Source organism: Oncorhynchus gorbuscha, unplaced genomic scaffold (genome assembly GCF_021184085.1).
Source record: "Oncorhynchus gorbuscha isolate QuinsamMale2020 ecotype Even-year unplaced genomic scaffold, OgorEven_v1.0 Un_scaffold_1679, whole genome shotgun sequence".
Lineage (NCBI taxonomy): Eukaryota > Metazoa > Chordata > Actinopteri > Salmoniformes > Salmonidae > Oncorhynchus > Oncorhynchus gorbuscha.
The window spans coordinates 1-23,288 of record NW_025746387.1 but is presented as its reverse complement, the minus strand read 5'-3'; the positions used below and the strand labels follow the sequence as shown (position 1 = coordinate 23,288).

General features: G+C 41.8%; 1 protein-coding gene and 1 long non-coding RNA gene across 2 annotated transcripts; one reads left to right on the top strand and one right to left on the bottom strand.

Moving 5' to 3' along the window:
• The first annotated feature begins 6,807 nt into the window (after window positions 1-6,807).
• On the top strand, window positions 6,808-9,880 carry LOC124023812 (early growth response protein 2b-like). The gene is made up of 2 exons (XM_046338025.1): window positions 6,808-7,485; window positions 7,952-9,880. Exons 1-2 carry the CDS (start codon window positions 7,314-7,316, stop codon window positions 9,064-9,066), a joined length of 1,287 nt encoding a protein of 428 aa, XP_046193981.1. The 5' UTR covers window positions 6,808-7,313; the 3' UTR covers window positions 9,067-9,880.
• Window positions 9,881-22,467: 12,587 nt separating this feature from the next.
• LOC124023813 lies at window positions 22,468-23,282 on the bottom strand. Its single transcript, XR_006836800.1, has 2 exons — window positions 22,784-23,282; window positions 22,468-22,651 (listed from the first exon to the last, which is right to left on the bottom strand). It is a non-coding gene; the product is annotated as an uncharacterized LOC124023813 (long non-coding RNA).
• Between the last annotated feature and the right edge of the window lie 6 nt (window positions 23,283-23,288).

The window sequence follows — 23,288 nt, the reverse complement described above, 5'->3', positions numbered from 1 at the left end:
TGACCAGCCTTGATTAAAGAACCTCACTCTATTTGACCAGCCTTGATTATAGAACCTCACTCTATTTGACCAGCCTTGATTAAAGAACCTCACTCTATTTGACCAGCCTTGATTAAAGAACCTCACTCTATTAGACCAGCCTTGATTAAAGAATCTCATTCTATTAGACCAGCCTTGATTAAAGAACCTCAATCTATTAGACCAGCCTTGATTAAAGAACCTCACTCTATTAGACCAGACTTGATTAAAGAACCTCACTCTATTTGACCAGCCTTGATTAAAGAACCTCACTCTATCAGACCAGCCTTGATTAAAGAACCTCACTCTATTAGACCAGCCTTGATTAAAGAACCTCACTCTATTAGACCAGCCTTGATTAAAGAACCTCACTCTATTTGACCAGCCTTGATTAAAGAACCTCACTCTATCAGACCAGCCTTGATTAAAGAACCTCACTCTATTTGACCAGGCTTGATTAAAGAACCTCACTCTATTTGACCAGCCTTGATTAAAGAACCTCACTCTATTTGACCAGCCTTGATTAAAGAACCTCACTCTATTTGACCAGCCTTGATTAAAGAACCTCACTCTATCAGACCAGACTTGGTTGAAGAACCTCACTCTATCAGACCAGCCTTGATTGAAGAACCTCACTCTATCAGACCAGCCTTGATTAAAGAACCTCACTCTATTTGACCGGCCTTGATTAAAGAACCTCACTCTATTTGACCAGCCTTGATTAAAGAACCTCACTCTATTTGACCAGCCTTGATTAAAGAACTTCACTCTATTAGACCAGCCTTGATTAAAGAACCTCACTCTATTTGACCAGCCTTGATTAAAGAACCTCACTCTATTTGACCAGCCTTGATTAAAGAACCTCACTCTATTTGACCAGCCTTGATTAAAGAACCTCACTCTATTAGACCAGCCTTGATTAAAGAACCTCACTCTATTTGACCAGCCTTGATTAAAGAACCTCACTCTATCAGACCAGCCTTGATTAAAGAACCTCACTCTATTTGACCAGCCTTGATTATAGAACCTCACTCTATTTGACTTGACCACAAGAGAAGAACGATCATTTGAACGAGGAATGTCCCTGTGTCAAGCAGTGAGCGGTCAGGTTATCTAGAAGTGGCGTGTCAGACACGGGGGGCTAGTTAACATGGCTTGTAAAACAGGGCAGCTTCATTACCTCGTGTCATTATGGACGTTCAGGCTCCGAGGCCGTGTTTAAACACCTGAGACAACGGGTGCGTCCCCAAACGGTAGCCTATTCCCTATGGGCCCTGGTCAGAAGTAGTGCACTGCATAAGGAATAGGGTTCTATTTGGTAGTCACCCTCTAACACAGTACTAACAGGGTAATCAGCACAGCCGGGCATCACTCTGTCACCAGTATTTATTCAGCCCAGAGCTATTAGGTCGGAGAAATGCCGTGGCTCCTGACAGGGCCTCATGGCAGGTGACTCAGACAGGACAATGTAAATGTCTGGTCTGACTGTCACTGGTCACAACTATCGAATGCCGGAGTGATTCACAGAGACACACTCCAGTCGATAACCACTGAGGAGTTGTTATGGACGCTTAGGAAACATGATCATTAATGGATGGTCTTTCTGCGTGACAATGCTGGACTGGTGGTATAGGCTAGATTAGACAATACTACACAGTTCCATTTTTTTAACCTTTATTTAACTAGGCAAGTCAGTTAACAACAAATTCTTATTTTCAATGACGGCCTAGGAACAGTGGGTTAACTGCCTTGTTCAGGGGAACAGTGGGTTAACTGCCTGTTCAGGGGCAGAACGACAGATTTGTACCTTGTCAGCTCAGGGATTCGAACTTGCAACCTTTCGGTTACTAGTCCAACGCTCTAACCACTAGGCTACCCTGCCGCCCCATTGAGAAGGTTAGTGAAGCCATGTTCGATAGACAGACAGAGAGAGTGAGGGTCTCTCTATGCTCCACAGAACAGCTTGTTGCAGGGTGGAGGATAGTATGACTGTGACAGTTCTCTGTGGAACGATACCTGGGCGTGTTGTTGTCTTTGGAGGAGACAGAGGTGGGAGACAACGGGGGAGGCTGTGGTTTGGTTTTGGTGGTCTAAGTCTTCTCACATGTAGTTAGAAGGTCCAATGAAATCGCAGTGTGTAGGCGGTACCGGTGTCTGGTCTTAGTCGGTGGGCCCAAAACAAAAGGACTTTCTTCCTCAGACAGCTCAATGGCTTTCATGTCACTAGAATGTGTGGATGAAGGTTTTTTTTAGTTTCTCAAGTTGTAGTTTCTGAAGTCGATCAGACACAAAGGTAACATTCAGAGGTGAGGTAGTTGTGGAAGCATTGACATGAACAAGACTCTGTTGTGGGGCTGGACCAAAGGCTGCTACAGTACTGTATTAGAAGACACAGTGTGTTACTGCCTTACCGTTTGGAAAGACTGGCTTAAACAGAAACTCATATGGTGGGTGAAGGGGGGCATTCCAACACACATATGACACACACACACACACACACACACACACACACACACACACACACACACACACACACACACACACACACACACACACACACACACACACACACACACACACACACACACACACACACACACACACAATATCAACTGGATCTGCTCCTACAGCCTCCTGGTACAATATGCTTAGTGTCTTTAGAGGGGACACTATGAATGGTTCTGGCAGGCTTAGTGTCTTTAGAGGGGACACTATGAATGGTTCTGGCAGGGTTAGTGTCTTTAGAGGGGACACTATGAATGGTTCTGGCAGGCTTAGTGTCTTTAGAGGGGACACTATGAATGGTTCTGGCAGGCTTAGTGTCTTTAGAGGGGACACTATGAATGGTTCTGGCAGGCTTAGTGTCTTTAGAGGGGACACTATGAATGGTTCTGGCAGGCCTAGTGTCTTTAGAGGGGACACTATGAATGGTTCTGGCAGGCCTAGTGTCTTTAGAGGGGACACTATGAATGGTTCTGGCAGGCTAGTGTCTTTAGAGGGGACACTATGAATGGTTCTGGCAGGCCTAGTGTCTTTAGAGGGGACACTATGAATGGTTCTGGCAGGCTTAGTGTCTTTAGAGGGGACACTATGAATGGTTCTGGCAGGCTTAGTGTCTTTAGAGGGGACACTATGAATGGTTCTGGCAGGCTTAGTGTCTTTAGAGGGGACACTATGAATGGTTCTGGCAGGCCTAGTGTCTTTAGAGGGGACACTATGAATGGTTCTGGCAGGCTTAGTGTCTTTAGAGGGGACACTATGAATGGTTCTGGCAGGCTTAGTGTCTTTAGAGGGGACACTATGAATGGTTCTGGCAGGCTTAGTGTCTTTAGAGGGGACACTATGAATGGTTCTGGCAGGCTTAGTGTCTTTAGAGGGGACAATATGAATGGTTCTGGCAGGCTTAGTGTCTTTAGAGGGGACACTATGAATGGTTCTGGCAGGCTTAGTGTCTTTAGAGGGGACAATATGAATGGTTCTGGCAGGCCTAGTGTCTTTAGAGGGGACAATAATCTCTGCTCGATGGTCACATTCTGGCAGAATTCATGTTTGATATTGTGGACTGAGTTGTTTATAGGATTAAACCCAGTGAATCAATGTAGACAATAAAACCAGTGAATCAGTACAACATGTTTAGGCTGCTTCTAGGACAGGTAATACAACATGTGAGGCTGCTTCTAGGACAGGTAATACAACATGTGAGGCTGCTTCTAGGACAGGTAATACAACATGTTTAGGCTGCTTCTAGGACAGGTAATACAACATGTTAGGCTGCTTCTAGGACAGGTAATACAACATGTGAGGCTGCTTCTAGGACAGGTAATACAACATGTGAGGCTGCTTCTAGGACAGGTAATACAACATGTGAGGCTGCTTCTAGGACAGGTAATACAACATGTGAGGCTGCTTCTAGGACAGGTAATACAACATGTTTAGGCTGCTTCTAGGACAGGTAATACAACATGTTTAGGCTGCTTCTAGGACAGGTAATACAACATGTGAGGCTGCTTCCAGGACAGGTAATACAACATGTTTAGGCTGCTTCTAGGACAGGTAATACAACATGTTTAGGCTGCTTCTAGGACAGGTAATACAACATGTTTAGGCTGCTTCTAGGACAGGTAATACAACATGTGAGGCTGCTTCCAGGACAGGTAATACAACATGTTTAGGCTGCTTCTAGGACAGGTAATACAACATGTTAGGCTGCTTCCAGGACAGGTAATACAACATGTTAGGCTGCTTCTAGGACAGGTAATACAACATGTTTAGGCTGCTTCTAGGACAGGTAATACAACATGTTTAGGCTGCTTCTAGGACAGGTAATACAACATGTTTAGGCTGCTTCTAAGACAGGTAATACAACATGTTTAGGCTGCTTCTAGGACAGGTAATACAACATGTTTAGGCTGCTTCTAGGACAGGTAATACAACATGTTTAGGCTGCTTCTAGGACAGGTAATACAACATGTTTAGGCTGCTTCTAGGACAGGTAATACAACATGTTTAGGCTGCTTCTAGGACAGGTAATACAACATGTTAGGCTGCTTCCAGGACAGGTAATACAACATGTTAGGCTGCTTCTAGGACAGGTAATACAACATGTTTAGGCTGCTTCTAGGACAGGTAATACAACATGTGAGGCTGCTTCCAGGACAGGTAATACAACATGTTTAGGCTGCTTCTAGGACAGGTAATACAACATGTTAGGCTGCTTCTAGGACAGGTAATACAACATGTTAGACTGCTTCCAGGACAGGTAATACAACATCTTTAGGCTGCTTCCAGGACAGGTAATACAACATGTTTAGGCTGCTTCTAGGACAGGTAATACAACATGTTAGTCTGCTTCTAGGACAGGTAATACAACATGTTAGACTGCTTCCAGGACAGGTAATACAACATCTTTAGGCTGCTTCCAGGACAGGTAATACAACGTACGGGCCAGATCCTGATGACCTATTGAGCCTGATACGGAACCGTTGGTATCCAAGAGCAAATGGATGCTAATAATTTTTCAACATTTATGTAACAAACTTGGACTATCTTAACAAATACAGAATCCGCTGTTTTAATGCTGGAAGATAAAAAAAAAAAAAACATAATTTAAAAAGTCTTGATTGATAAACATATGTGTTTCACTCACCATCCTGTTCCTATCACACAACTCCGCAGAGTCCACCGCCTCTCCTGTGGTTTCGACCTCTTAACATGCTACAAAGAGGAACTGTAAATATATAGGTCGGATAATTAGCTTATTAAGCAGTCTGCCATTATCTCTCGTTTTCTCCAATACAACCTTGACAACAGGTAAATGATCTATTGCCATGTATAGGCTACAATCGTCTAATTGAGCAGCGGTCTAATAGAAAGGGTTTTATTCACAGTCAGTTCCCATATTGCTAATGATACGTTTAACTGACGGGCCGATGAAAGGCGCCCGCAGCAGCATGGTGTTAAATGAATAGAGTTGTCATTGACAGGCCTTTATTGACTCCCGGCGGATTAATGTGAGGAGTGTGTGTGATCATGATGCTCCGTGCGGTTTCCTTTCCAACCGGAAACCTCGCAAATCAACCAGAGCCTTTTTCCAGTCACAGAGTCAGGGAGCTGAATAACGAAGGATTCATTCTTGTCTATATGCTGTTGTTATTATTATTATTATTATTATTATTATTATTATTAATATTGTTATTGAATCGTTATTATAGTCATATCAACATAATAATAAGCCTAACTAGTCACAATAATAATAATACGTATAGTCTAGTGTATAAGTATCAATAAAATGTAATAACTTTTTATAGCCATCAAATGTTTAAATTTAGATAATTTTCTCCCACGCGTTAATTGACACAGCCACAAGCTGCAAATTGCCTTCCAACCAGGGCCCCGAACCGCTCACCCACCCACCCATCTAGTTTTTAACTTTCAAGTTTCTCAACCCACGGGGGGACTTTACCAGTATACCGAGTCTACCAAGCTGTGCCAAGTACATTATTTCACGCATCGCCTTATCGCCTCTGAACGGAAATGTTATTGTGAACCATGTCCGGTTTTCTAAAATGCGCGTGGGGTTGAGGAGGTTTATAGATGTGTATCACTGAAACGCCAGACAGTAAGTAGCCTAGTCGGCCTGCCGGACAGACGAGTCGACCTCTCAGTTCCTCTCAACACCACTGGAGGGCAACAGTATTGAGAATCAACAACAAAATAATAATAATAATAACAACAAATACAAGAATCATATTATTAGTAGCCTATGTTAACAATATAAAACATATATTTGACTATAATAGATTATAGGCCTAATGTATAGCGAGTCTGGGCCTACTACTGTATCCATATGTTCCGTTATCATTAGACCATGTGCCTTTACCCGTTTCATTTCAGGATGTGAAAGTCATTAAACTTCAAGACAAACGATTTCCCTTGTAGTGATATAAATAGCTCGTAACTAAATGGGCCTGTAGCCCAGTCTTTCCTACAGCAAAGCCTATTCAAACGACCCTGACAAAGTTTCCGAGTCTAATGCAGCAAAGGTGAACATTCCGTGATTGTGGCTCTCATTTGATTGTGGTTTGCGATGGTAGTTCTGTCGCTGCTCTTGCTCGGCAAAACTCGATAGTTTCCGACGCTCATATTCCGGAATAGAACCCTTATATGTAGGCAGGGGTGTTCTTAGATTTACCGGATAAAACCATGTATGGCTTCTAGAGAAGAACCGGAATTCCTATTTGAAGGCGATGTGTAGAGGAAACATTTCAAATCGTATACATCAGATACGCTTGTAACATTGATGTCCGTCTAAACTGATAACATGCCATCTTGCATTCGTTCATTTCTTTACACTTGTATTGTGTTATCATTTTCGTGCTAATGGAAACTGCATGGAGAAAAACAAACATATTTTATCGCTTTATATTGGCGAACTTTCACTTGTGGGTTCTCCATTGACAGCCCGGGGCCAATAGGATCCCCCAGCGCCTCCTCTCTCGAACCAAACGGTCCTTGTATGGGCAGTGACGTAGTGGCGCATTCACTGCCCCACTGATAAATACATACTACTGCTGCTCGTGCTGCTAGGATCCGTCATTCACTAAACAGCCTGATGATCTGGAGAGAGTAGAGTCGACTATAGAGGTGGTATCAACACACGCTCCAGATTGTGTTAACTTCTCCGGACAGGTTATCAGATGTTTCAGTGTAGGATAGAACTGTAAGGCCACACATACTCAACCAGCCGGTTTAAAATACCGTTTTAACCCTGGAAACAGCGAGAAGCCGTTAGTTAAATGATGACGGCTAAAACTTTAGAGAAAGTCCCGGTTTCTCTGGGTGGGTATGTCCACCCTGTCTCTGATTCCATCTACTCTGTGGATCATGACAGTCTGCCGCCCGGGGTGGCTATCTTTCCTAACGCTGATTTAGGAGGCCACTACCACGACCATCTTAGCGGAGCTCCAGGTAAGCGTTGTTTTGATATCATGGGGACCTTTAGAGAATGCAACATGTGCTGTGTTGGTTATTGGAGAGGAAACACACCGGCTGCTACTACGTATAGGTTATAATATTATGCATAATGTTTGATATTGCATTTTTTTCATCTTAGCCAAGAGATTTTGGAAATATTTTTGAATTAATGGTTGTGGGACAAATGTATGTCTGGATATTTGTATCAATGGTAATAAAAACATGTTATGTTTTAGAGACATGGCTAGAGTTACGCACTTTTCCCCCAAAAAAGTTTGCATGAAAGTAAAACGGCACCCCTTTGAAAAGTTGAATGAATGACCGGTGGGTAAAGGATGCGAGCGCGCAGCACGCACCAAACACTGTGCGCACGAGAACGGACCTGCAGCATGTTTTTTTAAAGCTCTCTGATTTGTTTGTTTCGTGATTATCTGCTAAGATGTCTCTTCTTATCTTCCAGATGGCTTGATGAGTGGCGATATGAGCTTAGAGAAACGCTCTCTCGACCTGTCTTACTCTAGCTTCTCCCAGCCCCCTAGCCATCGGAACCAGACCTTCACCTACATGGGAAAGTTCTCCATCGACTCTCAGTATCCCGGTAACTGGAACCCCGAGGGCGTCATCAACATTGTGAGTGCGGGGATCCTGGGCATGACCCAGCCATCTTCCGCCTCCTCCTCCCCGGCGTCCTCCGGCTCTCCCGGCCATTTCTCCTCCACGCTCAGCTGCACCATGGCCCAGAACCAGGCCGACATGGAGCACCACCTCTACTCTTCCCCGCCTCCCTACGGCTGTGGGGAGGTCTACCAGGACCCGTCGGCCTTCCTCTCCACCGGGCCCGGTATCTCTTACCCGCCGCCGTCCTACTCCTCCCCTAAGCCCAACACAGACTCGGGTCTCTTCCCCATCATCCCAGACTATGCTGGGTTCTTCCAGCCGACCTGTCAGAGGGACATGCAGGCCATGCCTGACCGCAAGCCCTTCCCCTGCCCACTGGACTCCTTTAGAGTACCCCCACCTCTGACTCCCCTGAACACTATTAGGAACTTTACATTAGGTGGGCCGGTCTCGGATGGACCCAGACTCCCCACCGCGTACAGCCCCCAGAACCTCCCCCTGAGACCCATCCTGCGGCCCAGAAAATATCCCAACAGGCCGAGCAAGACCCCGGTCCATGAGCGGCCGTACCCCTGCCCAGCGGAAGGCTGCGACCGGCGGTTCTCTCGGTCTGACGAGCTGACCAGACACATCCGGATACACACGGGACACAAACCGTTCCAGTGCCGGATCTGCATGAGGAACTTTAGCCGCAGCGACCACCTCACCACGCACATCCGCACGCACACCGGAGAGAAGCCCTTCGCCTGTGATTTCTGTGGCCGTAAGTTCGCGAGGAGCGACGAGCGCAAAAGACACACCAAGATTCATCTCAGACAGAAAGAGAGAAAATCATCTACTGCGCCATCAAACAACACGAACTCTGATCGCTCCGGTACCGGTTCTATAAGCACATCTGGCGGAGTCTGCTCCTCCAGCACGGGACAGCTGGCGGGATGCCCCTCGCGGGCGGTATAGAACACACTATAGCCAATAGGTTTATGGAATAAATATTTAGAAACCTTGACGAACTAAAGACAATAGAGATTGAGGTTTAATTTTTTGGAAGCTGCAAGTTAAAAACATAATATGGAACGAACTTTACATGCAACCGCATAATTCTCTTTCATGCGTAATTGCGCATCATTCCGGTGCGCGCCAAACGTTCCCACGATGTATCCTCTTAGTTTGGTGGCTGAGAGAAACGCACTTTGTTTGCATAGCCTACTGAAGTCAGTCAAGTTAATAGACAATACTTTTAACACGTGGCTGCCTATATTCTCTTCAGGGAAGAAACACGTTGAGGATTAATATCAAGCACATTTACACTGACGCGCCAATAGGCTACAATTACACAACGCTGCATGGAAAGAACGTTATATTTGCAATCATTTAGAAAGAAAGGTGTTTTAAATTATTTACTAGACAAAATGTGTCCATTTTAACATGTTCATTGATTGTATTTCCCCCTGTTGTGCCTCGTTTCACACGTTATTTTTGTACATTGTCAATACAAGGACGATTTAATGAATTGTACATTTTGTCATTTAATATCAAAGTTTGATTATATGTATATTTTTGTACACATTGTGCCGTGTAACTATGGAAAGTGTTGTGGTTTATGTCTAACAATAAGGAATGTAAATAATTGAACTCAACCCGACTTGACATTTGTTTTTCGTGAATGTTTCCGACTCATATTAAATGTTAATATTGATTTTAAAAAATCTCAATGGCCTCCAGAAAGGCCTGGTTATTTCTTGTGAACTAAAAACAAATAAAGTAAACTCTGAACAACATGAATATAATGTAATATTATTGGAAAGTACACTAGAAGGGGTGGGCATGGTAATTCCCGTGTAACGTCAGTCTGATGTGAGTCATGCCTTCACAAGGCTGCTCCCACTCACCGTCTATCCGACCCGTTCTGATGTTGTGCTTAACAACAACTAGAACAGGAAAGATCTTTACCGTTGTTCATGTAGAGATCTATACACACAGGACATCCAATAATAATAATACGTTAAATAAAGGTTCAAAAAACAAAAACAAATCTAAAGTATATACTTTGATCATCCAAAACTAATGCCGGTAGTCTGATCAACATTAATATCTAATGCCGGTAGTCTGTTCAACATTAATATCTAATGCCGGTAGTCTGTTCAACATTAATATCTAATGCCGGTAGTCTGATCAACATTAATATCTAATGCCGGTAGTCTGATCAACATTAATATCTAATGCCGGTAGTCTGATCAACATTAATATCTAATGCCGGTAGTCTGATCAACATTAATATCTAATGCCGGTAGTCTGATCAACATTAATATCTAATGCCGGTAGTCTGATCAACATTAATATCTAATGCCGGTAGTCTGATCAACATTAATATCTAATGCCGGTAGTCTGATCAACATTAATATCTAATGCCGGTAGTCTGATCAACATTAATATCTAATGCCGGTAGTCTGATCAACATTAATATCTAATGCCGGTAGTCTGATCAACATTAATATCTAATGCCGGTAGTCTGAGCAACATGAATATCTAATGCCGGTAGTCTGATCAACAATAAAAAAGAACAAAGAGTTGAGTGAAACCACGGAATATAGCAACATCTCATGTACAGTATATTTTTAAACTGTTTTGATCGTAGACAACCGTTGAATGACAGACACACACAACAGGTTGATACAGTAAAGGCCACTTTATAGATCAACAGAACGCAACAGTCAACAGAAAAGGTTGTGGACATTCTACCTGCCACCTAAAGATTTGTCATGAAACATACATGAAACATATCCATGAGACAGTAGATCGTGTTTCCGAACACCAATCAAACGATAGGCCGAAACAACTTTAAACTGAGTTATATGTCACCAACAAACTGTCTGTCAAAGTCATTTGTGTCATGGTCAAAACATATTGATGCAGTAGTAGCTAGGAAGGGAAGAAGTCTGTCTATAATAAGGCGCTACTCTGCCTTCTTAAACAACACTATCAACAAGGCCCTAGTTTTGTTGCACTGGGACGACTGTTCAGTCATGTGGTCAGGTGCCAGAAAGAGGGACTTAGGAAAATTACAATTGTCTCAGAACAGAGCAGCACAGCTGGGCCTCTAATGTACACGGATAGCTAACATTAATAATATGCATGTCAATTTCTCCTGGCTCAAAGTGGAGGAGAGATTGACTTCATCACAACTTGTATTTGTGAGGGGTATTGAATGCACCAAGCTGTCTGTTTAAACTACTGGCACACAGCTCAGACACCCAACATACCCCACAAGACATGACACCAGAGGTCTCTTCACAGTCCCCAAGTCCAGAACAGACTATGGGAGGCGCACAGTACGACTACATGGAACTCTATTCCACAGTACTACATAGAGACATGACTACATGGAACTCTATTCCACAGTACTACATAGAGCCATCACTACATGGAACTCTATTCCACAGCACTACATAGAGACATGACTACATGGAACTCTATTCCACAGTACTACATAGAGCCATCACTACATGGAACTCTATTCCACAGTACTACATAGAGACATGACTTCATGGAACTCTATTCCACAGTACTACATAGAGACATGACTACATGGAACTCTATTCCACAGTACTACATAGAGCCATGACTACATGGAACTCTATTCCACAGTACTACATAGAGACATGACTACATGGAACTCTATTCCACAGTACTACATAGAGCCATGACTACATGGAACTCTATTCCACAGTACTACATAGAGACATGACTACATGGAACTCTATTCCACAGTAGTACATAGAGCCATGACTACATGGAACTCTATTCCACAGTACTACATAGAGCCATGACTACATGGAACTCTATTCCACAGTACTACATAGAGCCATGACTACATGGAACTCTATCCACAGTACTACATAGAGCCATGACTACATGGAACTCTATTCCACAGTACTACATAGAGCCATGACTACATGGAACTCTATTCCAGATCAGGTAACTGATGCAGCAGTAAAATCAGACTTAAAACATGGGTAAAAATACACCTTATGGAACAACAGGGACAGAGAAGACACACACACACACACACACAGGTACAGACACATATACAGTGGAGCAAAAACGTATTTAGTCAGCCACCAATTGTGCAAGTTCTCCCACTTAAAAAGATGAGGCCTGTAATTTTCATCATAGGTACACTTCAACTATGACAAACAAATAGAGAAAAAAAATTAAGAAAATCACATTGTGGGATTTTTAATGAATTTATTTGCAAATTACAACATCTACCCCTGCAGCAGGGCAGCTCTAACAGACTGGAGTTAGATGATACTGACGATACTGACGTTACTGATTATACTGACGTTACTGATTATACTGACGATACTGATTATACTGACGATACTGATTATACTGACGATACTGATTATACTGACGATACTGACGATACTGACGATACTGATACTGATTATACTGACGATACTGATTATACTGACGATACTGATTATACTGACGTTACTGATTATACTGATTATACTGGCGATACTGATTATACTGACGTTACTGATGATACTGATTATACTGACGATACTGATTATACTGATTATACTGATTATACTGATTATACTGACGATACTGATTATACTGATGATACTGGCGTTACTGATGATACTGGCGTTACTGACGATACTGATTATACTGACGATACTGACCTTACTGATGATACTGGCGTTACTGATTATACTGACGATACTGATTATACTGACGATACTGACGATACTGATTATACTGACGATACTGACGATACTGATTATACTGACGATACTGACGATACTGATTATACTGACGATACTGACGATACTGATTATACTGACGATACTGACGATACTGATTATACTGACGATACTGATTATACTGACGATACTGATTATACTGACGATACTGACGATACTGATTATACTGACGATACTGATTATACTGACGATACTGACTATACTGACGATACTGATTATACTGACGATACTGATTATACTGACGATACTGACGATACTGATTATACTGACGATACTGATTATACTGACGATACTGATTATACTGACGATACTGATTATACTGACGATACTGATTATACTGACGATACTGATTATACTGACGATACTGACTATACTGACGATACTGATTATACTGACGATACTGACGATACTGATTATACTGACGATACTGATTATACTGGCGATACTGACGATACTGATTATACTGACGATACTGATTATACTGACGATACTGATTATACTGGCGTTACTGACGATACTGATTATACTGACGATACTGATTATACTGGCGTTACTGATGATACTGATTATACTGACGATACTGACGATACTGATTATACTGATTATACTGATTATACTGATTATACTGATTATACTGACGATACTGATTATACTGATGATACTGGCGTTACTGACGATACTGATTATACTGACGATACTGACCTTACTGATGATACTGGCGTTACTGATTATACTGGCGATACTGATTATACTGACGATACTGACGATACTGATTATACTGACGATACTGACGATACTGATTATACTGACGATACTGGCGATACTGATTATACTGACGATACTGACGATACTGATTATACTGACGATACTGACGATACTGATTATACTGGCGATACTGATTATACTGGCGATACTGATTATACTGGCGATACTGACGATACTGATTATACTGACGATACTGGCGATACTGACGATACTGACTATACTGATTATACTGACCTTACTGGCGATACTGACGATACTGACTATACTGGCGATACTGACCTTACTGACGATACTGATTATACTGACCTTACTGGCGATACTGACGATACTGATTATACTGGCGATACTGATTATACTGGCGTTACTGGCGATACTGATTATACTGACGATACTGATTATACTGACGATACTGATTATACTGGCGTTACTGACGATACTGATTATACTGGCGTTACTGACGATACTGATTATACTGACGATACTGATTATACTGGCGATACTGATGATACTGACGATACTGACGATACTGGCGATACTGACGATACTGATTATACTGACGATACTGATTATACTGGCGTTACTGATTATACTGACGATACTGATTATACTGACGATACTGATTATACTGCCGATACTGCCGATACTGATTATACTGGCGTTACTGGCGATACTGACGATACTGACGATACTGACTATACTGACGATACTGATTATACTGACGATACTGACGATACTGACGATACTGGCGTTACTGACGATACTGATTATACTGGCGATACTGATTATACTGACTATACTGACGATACTGACGATACTGATTATACTGGCGATACTGATTATACTGACGATACTGACGATACTGGCGATACTGGCGTTACTGATTATACTGGCGATACTGGCGATACTGATTATACTGGCGATACTGGCGATACTGATTATACTGACGATACTGACGATACTGATTATACTGACGATACTGATTATACTGACTATACTGGCGATACTGACGATACTGATTATACTGGCGATACTGACATTACTGACGATACTGACGATACTGATTATACTGGCGATACTGATTATACTGATTATACTGACGATACTGATTATACTGACGATACTGACGATACTGATTATACTGGCGATACTGGCGATACTGGCGTTACTGGCGATACTGGCGTTACTGATTATACTGACGATACTGATTATACTGACGATACTGACGATACTGACGATACTGATTATACTGGCGATACTGGCGATACTGACGATACTGATTATACTGGCGATACTGACGATACTGATTATACTGACGATACTGGCGATACTGGCGATACTGATTATACTGGCGATACTGATTATACTGACTATACTGACGATACTGACGATACTGACATTACTGGCGATACTGGCGTTACTGGCGATACTGACGATACTGATTATACTGGCGTTACCGACGTTACCGACGATAGTGATGTTACTGGCGTTACTAACGATACTGATGTTTTTGATGATACTGGCGTTAATGATGATACGATGACAATGAGGATACTGATGACAATGAGGAAACTGATTATACGATGACAATGAGGATACTGATGATATAATGACAATGAGGATACTGATGACAATGAGGAAACTGATGATACGATGACAATGAGGATAATGATGATACGATGACAATGAGGATACTGATGACAATGAGGAAACTGATGATACGATGACAATGAGGATAATGATGATACGATGACAATGAGGATACTGATGACAATGAGGAAACTGATGATACGATGACAATGAGGATACTGATGATACGATGACAATAAGGATACTGATGACAATGAGGATACTGATGATACGATGACAATGAGGATACTGGTGATACGATGACAATGAGGATACTGATGATACGATGACAATGAGGATACTGATGACAATGAGGATACTGATGATACGATGACAATGAGGATACTGATGATACGATGACAATGAGGATACTGATGATACGATGACAATGAGGATACTGAGGATACTGATGACAATGAGGATACTGATGATACGGTGACAATGAGGATACTGATGACAATGAGGATACTGATGATACGATGACAATGAGGATACTGATGACAATGAGGATACTGATGATACGATGACAATGAGGAAACTGATGATACGATGACAATGAGGAAACTGATGACAATGAGGATACTGATGATACGATGAGGAAGCTGATGACAATGAGGATACTGATGATACGATGACAATAAGGTTACTGATGATACGATGACAATGAGGATACTGATGATACAATGACAATGAGGATACTGATGACAATGAGGATACTGATGATACAATGACAATGAGGATACTGATGACAATGAGGATACTGATGATACGATGACAATGAGGATACTGATAATACGATGACAATGAGGATACTGATGATACGATGACAATGAGGATACTGATGATACAATGACAATGAGGATACGATGACAATGAGGAAACTGATGACAATGAGGATATTGATGATACTGATGACAATCAGGATACTGATGATACGATGACAATGAGGATACTGATGATACGATGACAATGAGGATACGATGACAATGAGGAAACTGATGACAATGAGGATACTGATGATACGATGACAATGAGGATACTGATGATACGATGACAATGAGGATACTGATGATACGATGACAATGAGGATACTGATGATACAATGACAATGAGGATACTGATGACAATGAGGAAACTGATGATACGATGACAATGAGGACACTGATGATACGATGACAATGAGGATACTGATGACAATGAGGATACTGATGATACAATGACAATGAGGATACTGATGACAATGAGGATACTGATGATACAATGACAATGAGGATACTGATGACAATGACAATGAGGAAACTGATGATACGATGACAATGAGGATACTGATGACAATGAGGAAACTGATGATACGATGACAATGAGGAAACTGAAAAATACGATGACAATGAGGATACTGATGACAATGAGGAAACTGATAATACGATGACAATGAGGATACTGATGACACGATGACAATGAGGATACTGATGACAATGACAATGAGGATACTGATGGTACGATGACAATGAGGAAACTGATGACAATGAGTATACTGATGACAATGAGGAAACTGATGACAATGAGGATACTGATGACAATGAGGATACTGATGACAATGAGGATACTGATAATACGATGACAATGAGGATACTGATGATACTGATGACAATGAGGATACTGATGATACAATGACAATGAGGATACTGATGACAATGACAATGAGGATACTGATGACAATGAGGATACTGATGATACGATGACAATGAGGATACTGATGATACGATGACAATGAGGATACTGATGATACAATGACAATGAGGATACTGATGACAATGAGGATACTGATGACAATGAGGATACTGATGATACGATGACAATGAGGATACTGATGATACGATGACAATGAGGATAATGATGATACGATGACAATGAGGATACTGATGACAATGAGGATACTGATGCTACGATGACAATGAGGATACTGATGATACGATGACAATGAGGAAAGTGATGATACAATGACAATGAGGATAATGATGATACGATGACAATGAGGATACTGATGATACGATGACAATGAGGATACTGATGATACGATGACAATGAGGAAAGTGATGACAATGAGGATACTGATGATACGATGACAATGAGGAAAGTGATGACAATGAGGATACTGATGATACGATGACAATGAGGATACTGATGACAATGAGGATACTGATGATACGATGACAATGAGGATACTGATGACAATGAGGATACTGATGATACGATGACAATGAGGAAAGTGATGACAATGAGGATACTGATGATACTGATGACAATGAGGATACTGATGATACGATGACAATGAGGAAACTGATGATACGATGACAATGAGGATACTGATGATACAATGACAATGAGGATACGATGACAATGAGGAAACTGATGACAATGAGGATACTGATGATACATTGAGGATACTGATGATACAATGAGGATACTAACGATACTGATGTTTTTGATGATACTGACGTTAATGATGATACGATGACAATGAGGATACTGATGACAATGAGGATACTGATGACAATGAGGATACTGATGATACGATGACAATGAGGATACTGATGATACGATGACAATGAGGATACTGATGATACGATGACAATGAGGATACTGATGACAATGAGGATACTGATGATACGATGACAATGAGGATAATGATGCTACGATGACAATGAGGATACTGATGATACGATGACAATGAGGAAAGTGATGATACAATGACAATGAGGATAATGATGATACGATGACAATGAGGATACTGATGATACGATGACAATGAGGAAAGTGATGACAATGAGGATACTGATGATACGATGACAATGAGGATACTGATGACAATGAGGATACTGATGATACGATGACAATGAGGAAAGTGATGACAATGAGGATACTGATGATACTGATGACAATGAGGATACTGATGATACGATGACAATGAGGATACTGATGACAATGAGGATACTGATGATACGATGACAATGAGGATACTGAGGATACTGATGACAATGAGGATACTGATGATACGATGACAATGAGGATACTGATGATACGATGACAATGAGGATACTGATGACAATGAGGAAACTGATGCTACGATGACAATGAGGAAACTGATGTTACTGGATGAAGGACCTTGTATAGTTTATTGCTCCACATACATTCAGTAACTAAAACCTTCTAAAACAAACATACAGTAGCGTACGCTGTATATCCTGATAGACAACTCATTTTCTTACGTTACAGCCTTATTCTGAAATAGATTAAATACAAAATACAAACTCAGCAATCTACACACAATACACCATAATGACAAAGTGAAAACAGGTTTTTAGACATTTTTACAAATGTATTAAAAATAAAAAACAGAAATACCTTATTTACATAAGTATTAAGACTCTTTGCTACAAAAGGCACACACCTGTCTATATAAGGTCACACAGTTGACCCTGCATGTCAGAGCAAAACCAAGCCATGAGGTCGAATTGTCCGGAGAGCTCCGAGACAGGATTGTGTCGAGGCACAGATCTGTAGAAGGGTACCAAAACATTTCTACAGCTTTGAAGGTCCCCAAGAACACAGTGGCCTCCATGATTCTGCAGCTTTGAAGGTCCCCAAGAACACAGTGGCCTCCATCATTCTGCAGCTTTGAAGGTCCCCAAGAACACAGTGGCCTCCATCATTCTGCAGCTTTGAAGGTCCCCAAGAACACAGTGGCCTCCATCATTCTGCAGCATTGAAGGTCCCCAAGAACACAGTGGCCTCCATCATTCTGCAGCATTGAAGGTCCCCAAGAACACAGTGGCCTCCATCATTCTTAAATTGAGGAAGCTTGGAACCACCAAGACTCTTCCTAGAACTGGCCGCCCGGCTAAACTGACCAATCAGGGGAGGAAAGGCCTCGGTCAGGGCGTGACCAAGAACCCGTTGGCAGTGGTGGAAAAAGTACTCCATTGTCATACATACCTTAATAGAAAAGGACTCCATTGTCATACATACCTTAATAGAAAAGGACTCCATTGTCATACATACCTTAATAGAAAAGGACTCCATTGTCATACATACCTTAATAGAAAAGGACTCCATTGTCATACATACCTTAATAGAAAAGGACACCATTGTCATACATAACTTAATAGAAAAGGGCTCCATTGTCATACATACCTTAATAGAAAAGGACTCCATTGTCATACATACCTTAATAGAAAAGGACTCCATTGTCATACATACCTTAATAGAAAAGGACTCCATTGTCATACATACCTTAATAGAAAAGGACTCCATTGTCATACATACCTTAATAGAAAAGGACTCCATTGTCATACATACCTTAATAGAAAATAACTCCATTGTCATACATACCTTAATAGAAAAGGACTCCATTGTCATACACACCTTAATAGAAAAGGACTCCATTGTCATACATACCTTAATAGAAAGGGACTCCATTGTCATACATACCTTAATAGAAAAGGACTCCATTGTCATACATACCTTAATAGAAAAGGACTCCATTGTCATACATACCTTAATAGAAAAGGACTCCATTGTCATACATAACTTAATAGAAAAGGACTCCATTGTCATACATACCTTAATAGAAAAGGACTCAAGTAAAAGTGGAAGTCACCCAGTAAAATACTACTTCAGTAAAAGTCTAAAACCATTTGTTTTTAAATATACTTAAGTATCAAAAGTAAAAGCATGAATAATAAAAAATAACTTATAATAAGCAAACCAGACGGAGCAATTTTAATATTTGTTTAATTTATTTACAGATAGCCAGGGTCACACTCCAAAACTCAGACATCATTTAAAAACAAAGCAGTTGTATTTAGTGAGTCTGCCAGATCAGAGGCAGTAGGGATGACCAGGGATGTTCTCTGTTTAGTGAGTCATCCAGATCAGAGGCAGTAGGGATGACCAGGGATGTTCTCTGTTTAGTGAGTCCACCAGATCAGAGGCAGTAGGGATGACCAGGGATGTTCTCTGTTTAGTGAGTCCTCCAGATCAGAGGCAGTAGGGATGACCAGGGATGTTCTCTGTTTAGTGAGTCCTCCAGATCAGAGGCAGTAGGGATGACCAGGGATGTTCTCTTGATAAGTGTGCGAATTGGACCATTTTCTGTCCTGCTAAGCATTCAAAATGTAACGAATACTATTGGGTGTCAGGGAAAATGTATGAAGTAAAATGTAAATGTTTTTCTTCAGGAATTTAGTGAAGTAAAAGTCAAAAATATAAATAGTAAAGTACAAATACCCCCAAAAACGACTTAAGTTGTATTTTAAAGTATTTTTACTTAAGCACTTTACACCACTGCCCGATGGTCACTGACAGAGCCCTAGAGTTCCTCTGTGGAGATGGGAGAACCTTCCAGAAGGACAACCATCTCTGCAGCATTCCACCAATCAGGCATTTATAGTAGAGTGGACAGATGGAAGCCACTCCTCAGTAAAAGGCACATGACAGCCCACTTGGAGTTAGCCAAAAGGCACCTAAAGATTCTCAGACCATGAGAAACAAGATTCTCTGGTCTGATGAAACCAAGATTGAAATCTTTGGCCTGAATGCCAAGCATCACGTCTGGAGGAAACCAGGCACCATCCCTACATTGAAGCATGGTAGTGGCAGCATCAGGTCTGGAGGAAACCAGGCACCATCCCTAAATTGAAGCATGGTAGTGGCAGCATCAGGTCTGGAGGAAACCAGGCACCATCCCTACATTGAAGCATGGTAGTGGCAGCATCAGGTCTGGAGGAAACCAGGCACCATCCCTACATTGAAGCATGGTAGTGGCATCAGGTCTGGAGGAAACTAGGCACCATCCCTAAATTGAAGCATGGTAGTGGCAGCATCAGGTCTGGAGGAAACCAGGCACCATCCCTACATTGAAGCATGGTAGTGGCAGCATCAGGTCTGGAGGAAACCAGGCACCATCCCTACATTGAAGCATGGTAGTGGCAGCATCAGGTCTGGAGGAAACCAGGCACCATCCCTACATTGAAGCGTGGTAGTGGCAGCATCAGGTCTGGAGGAAACCAGGCACCATCCCTACATTGAAGCATGGTAGTGGCAGCATCAGGTCTGGAGGAAACCAGGCACCATCCCTACATTGAAGCATGGTAGTGGCAGCATCAGGTCTGGAGGAAACCAGGCACCATCCCTACATTGAAGCATGGTAGTGGCAGCATCAGGTCTGGAGGAAACCAGGCACCATCCCTACATTGAAGCATGGTAGTGGCAGCATCAGGTCTGGAGGAAACCAGGCACCATCCCTACATTGAAGCATGGTAGTGGCAGCATTTGTGGGGATGTTTTTCAGTGGCAGGGCCGGCAAGACTAGTCAGGATCAAGGCAAAGATGAATGGAGCAAAGTACAGAGAGATCTTTGATGAAAACCTGCTCCAGGGCGCTCAGGACCTCAGACTGGGGCGAAGGTTCACCTCCAACAGGACAATGACCTTAAGCACACAGACAAGACAACACAGGAATGGCTTCGGGACAAGTCTCTGAATTCTTATGTAAATGTGAAATTGTATTTTTAAAAATTTGTAATAAATTAGCAAAACTTTCTAAAAACCTTTTTTTGCTTTGTCATTATGGGGTATTGTGATGTCATTATGGCGTATTGTGATGTCATTATGGAGTATTGTGATGTCATTGTGGGGTATTGTGATGTCATTGTGGGGTATTGTGATGTCATTATGGGGTATTGTGATGTCATTATGGGGTAGTGTGATGTCATTATGGGGTATTGTGATGTCATTATGGAGTATTGTGATGTCATTATGGAGTATTGTGATGTCATTATGGAGTATTGTGATGTCATTATGGGGTATTGTGATGTCATTATGGGGTATTGTGATGTCATTATGGGGTATTGTGATGTCATTATGGGGTAGTGTGTGTAGATTGATGAGGAAAAACAATTTGATATATTTTAGAATAAAGCTGTTATGTAGCAAAATGTGAAAAAAGTCAAGGGGTCTGAATACTTTCCGAAGGCGCTGTATATGCAGTAAGGCTATAGGTAGAACTTTCAGCTGTCCCAAAATAAAAGCTTTCAATTATACACAAAGTTAGTGTTTACACATACACACATTTGTTTGGAATAAATCAATGAAAGATAGAAAATGTAGTGTGCACATGGAAACTAGACATGATAAATGCTTTCAAAGTTTACATTCAATATTCACACAAGGCATATCATATTTTCAGTTACAAACAAATGGTGTTCAGAGCATAGGAAGTTTCTGAGTCTGTTCAGGATGAAGACATCTTATCTGGAAGTTTACAGGAGAAAGTTCAACACTTAAACAAAAGGCCTCTGTCCCAGAGACATTATCCACCTGCAGTTCATTCACCTGCTCCAACTCATGTCCCGGAGACATTATCCACCTGCTCCATCTCATGTCCCAGAGACATTATCCACCTGCTCCATTTCATGTCCCAGAGACATTATCCACCTGCAGTTCATTCACCTGCTCCAACTCATGTCCCAGAGACATTATCCACCTGCTCCATCTCATGTCCCAGAGACATTATCCACCTGCTCCATCTCATGTCCCAGAGACATTATCCACCTGCAGTTCATTCACCTGCTCCATCTCATGTCCCAGAGACATTATCCACCTGCAGTTCATTCACCTGCTCCATCTCATGTCCCAGTCACAGTGATTCAGTCTTTTGAAAGTCCTCCAGCCCAGAGACATTATCCACCTGCAGTTCATTCACCTGATCCATCTCATGTCCCAGTCACAGTGATTCAGTCTTTTGAAAGTCCTCCAGCCGCCCCTATTTGGTCACAGGTATCCCTGCCTTTACAACACCGACATTAGAAGGAAACCTTGGGCCCGGGGTATGGTTCACCCTCACACCAGAAGCCATCAGGCTGGCCTATCTCTAGTAACCACGTCTCTTCCTCCCACGGCTGCTGCGCCTCTAACTTACTGTCTGCGTCGGGAACAGTCTGTAGGACTTTATAAT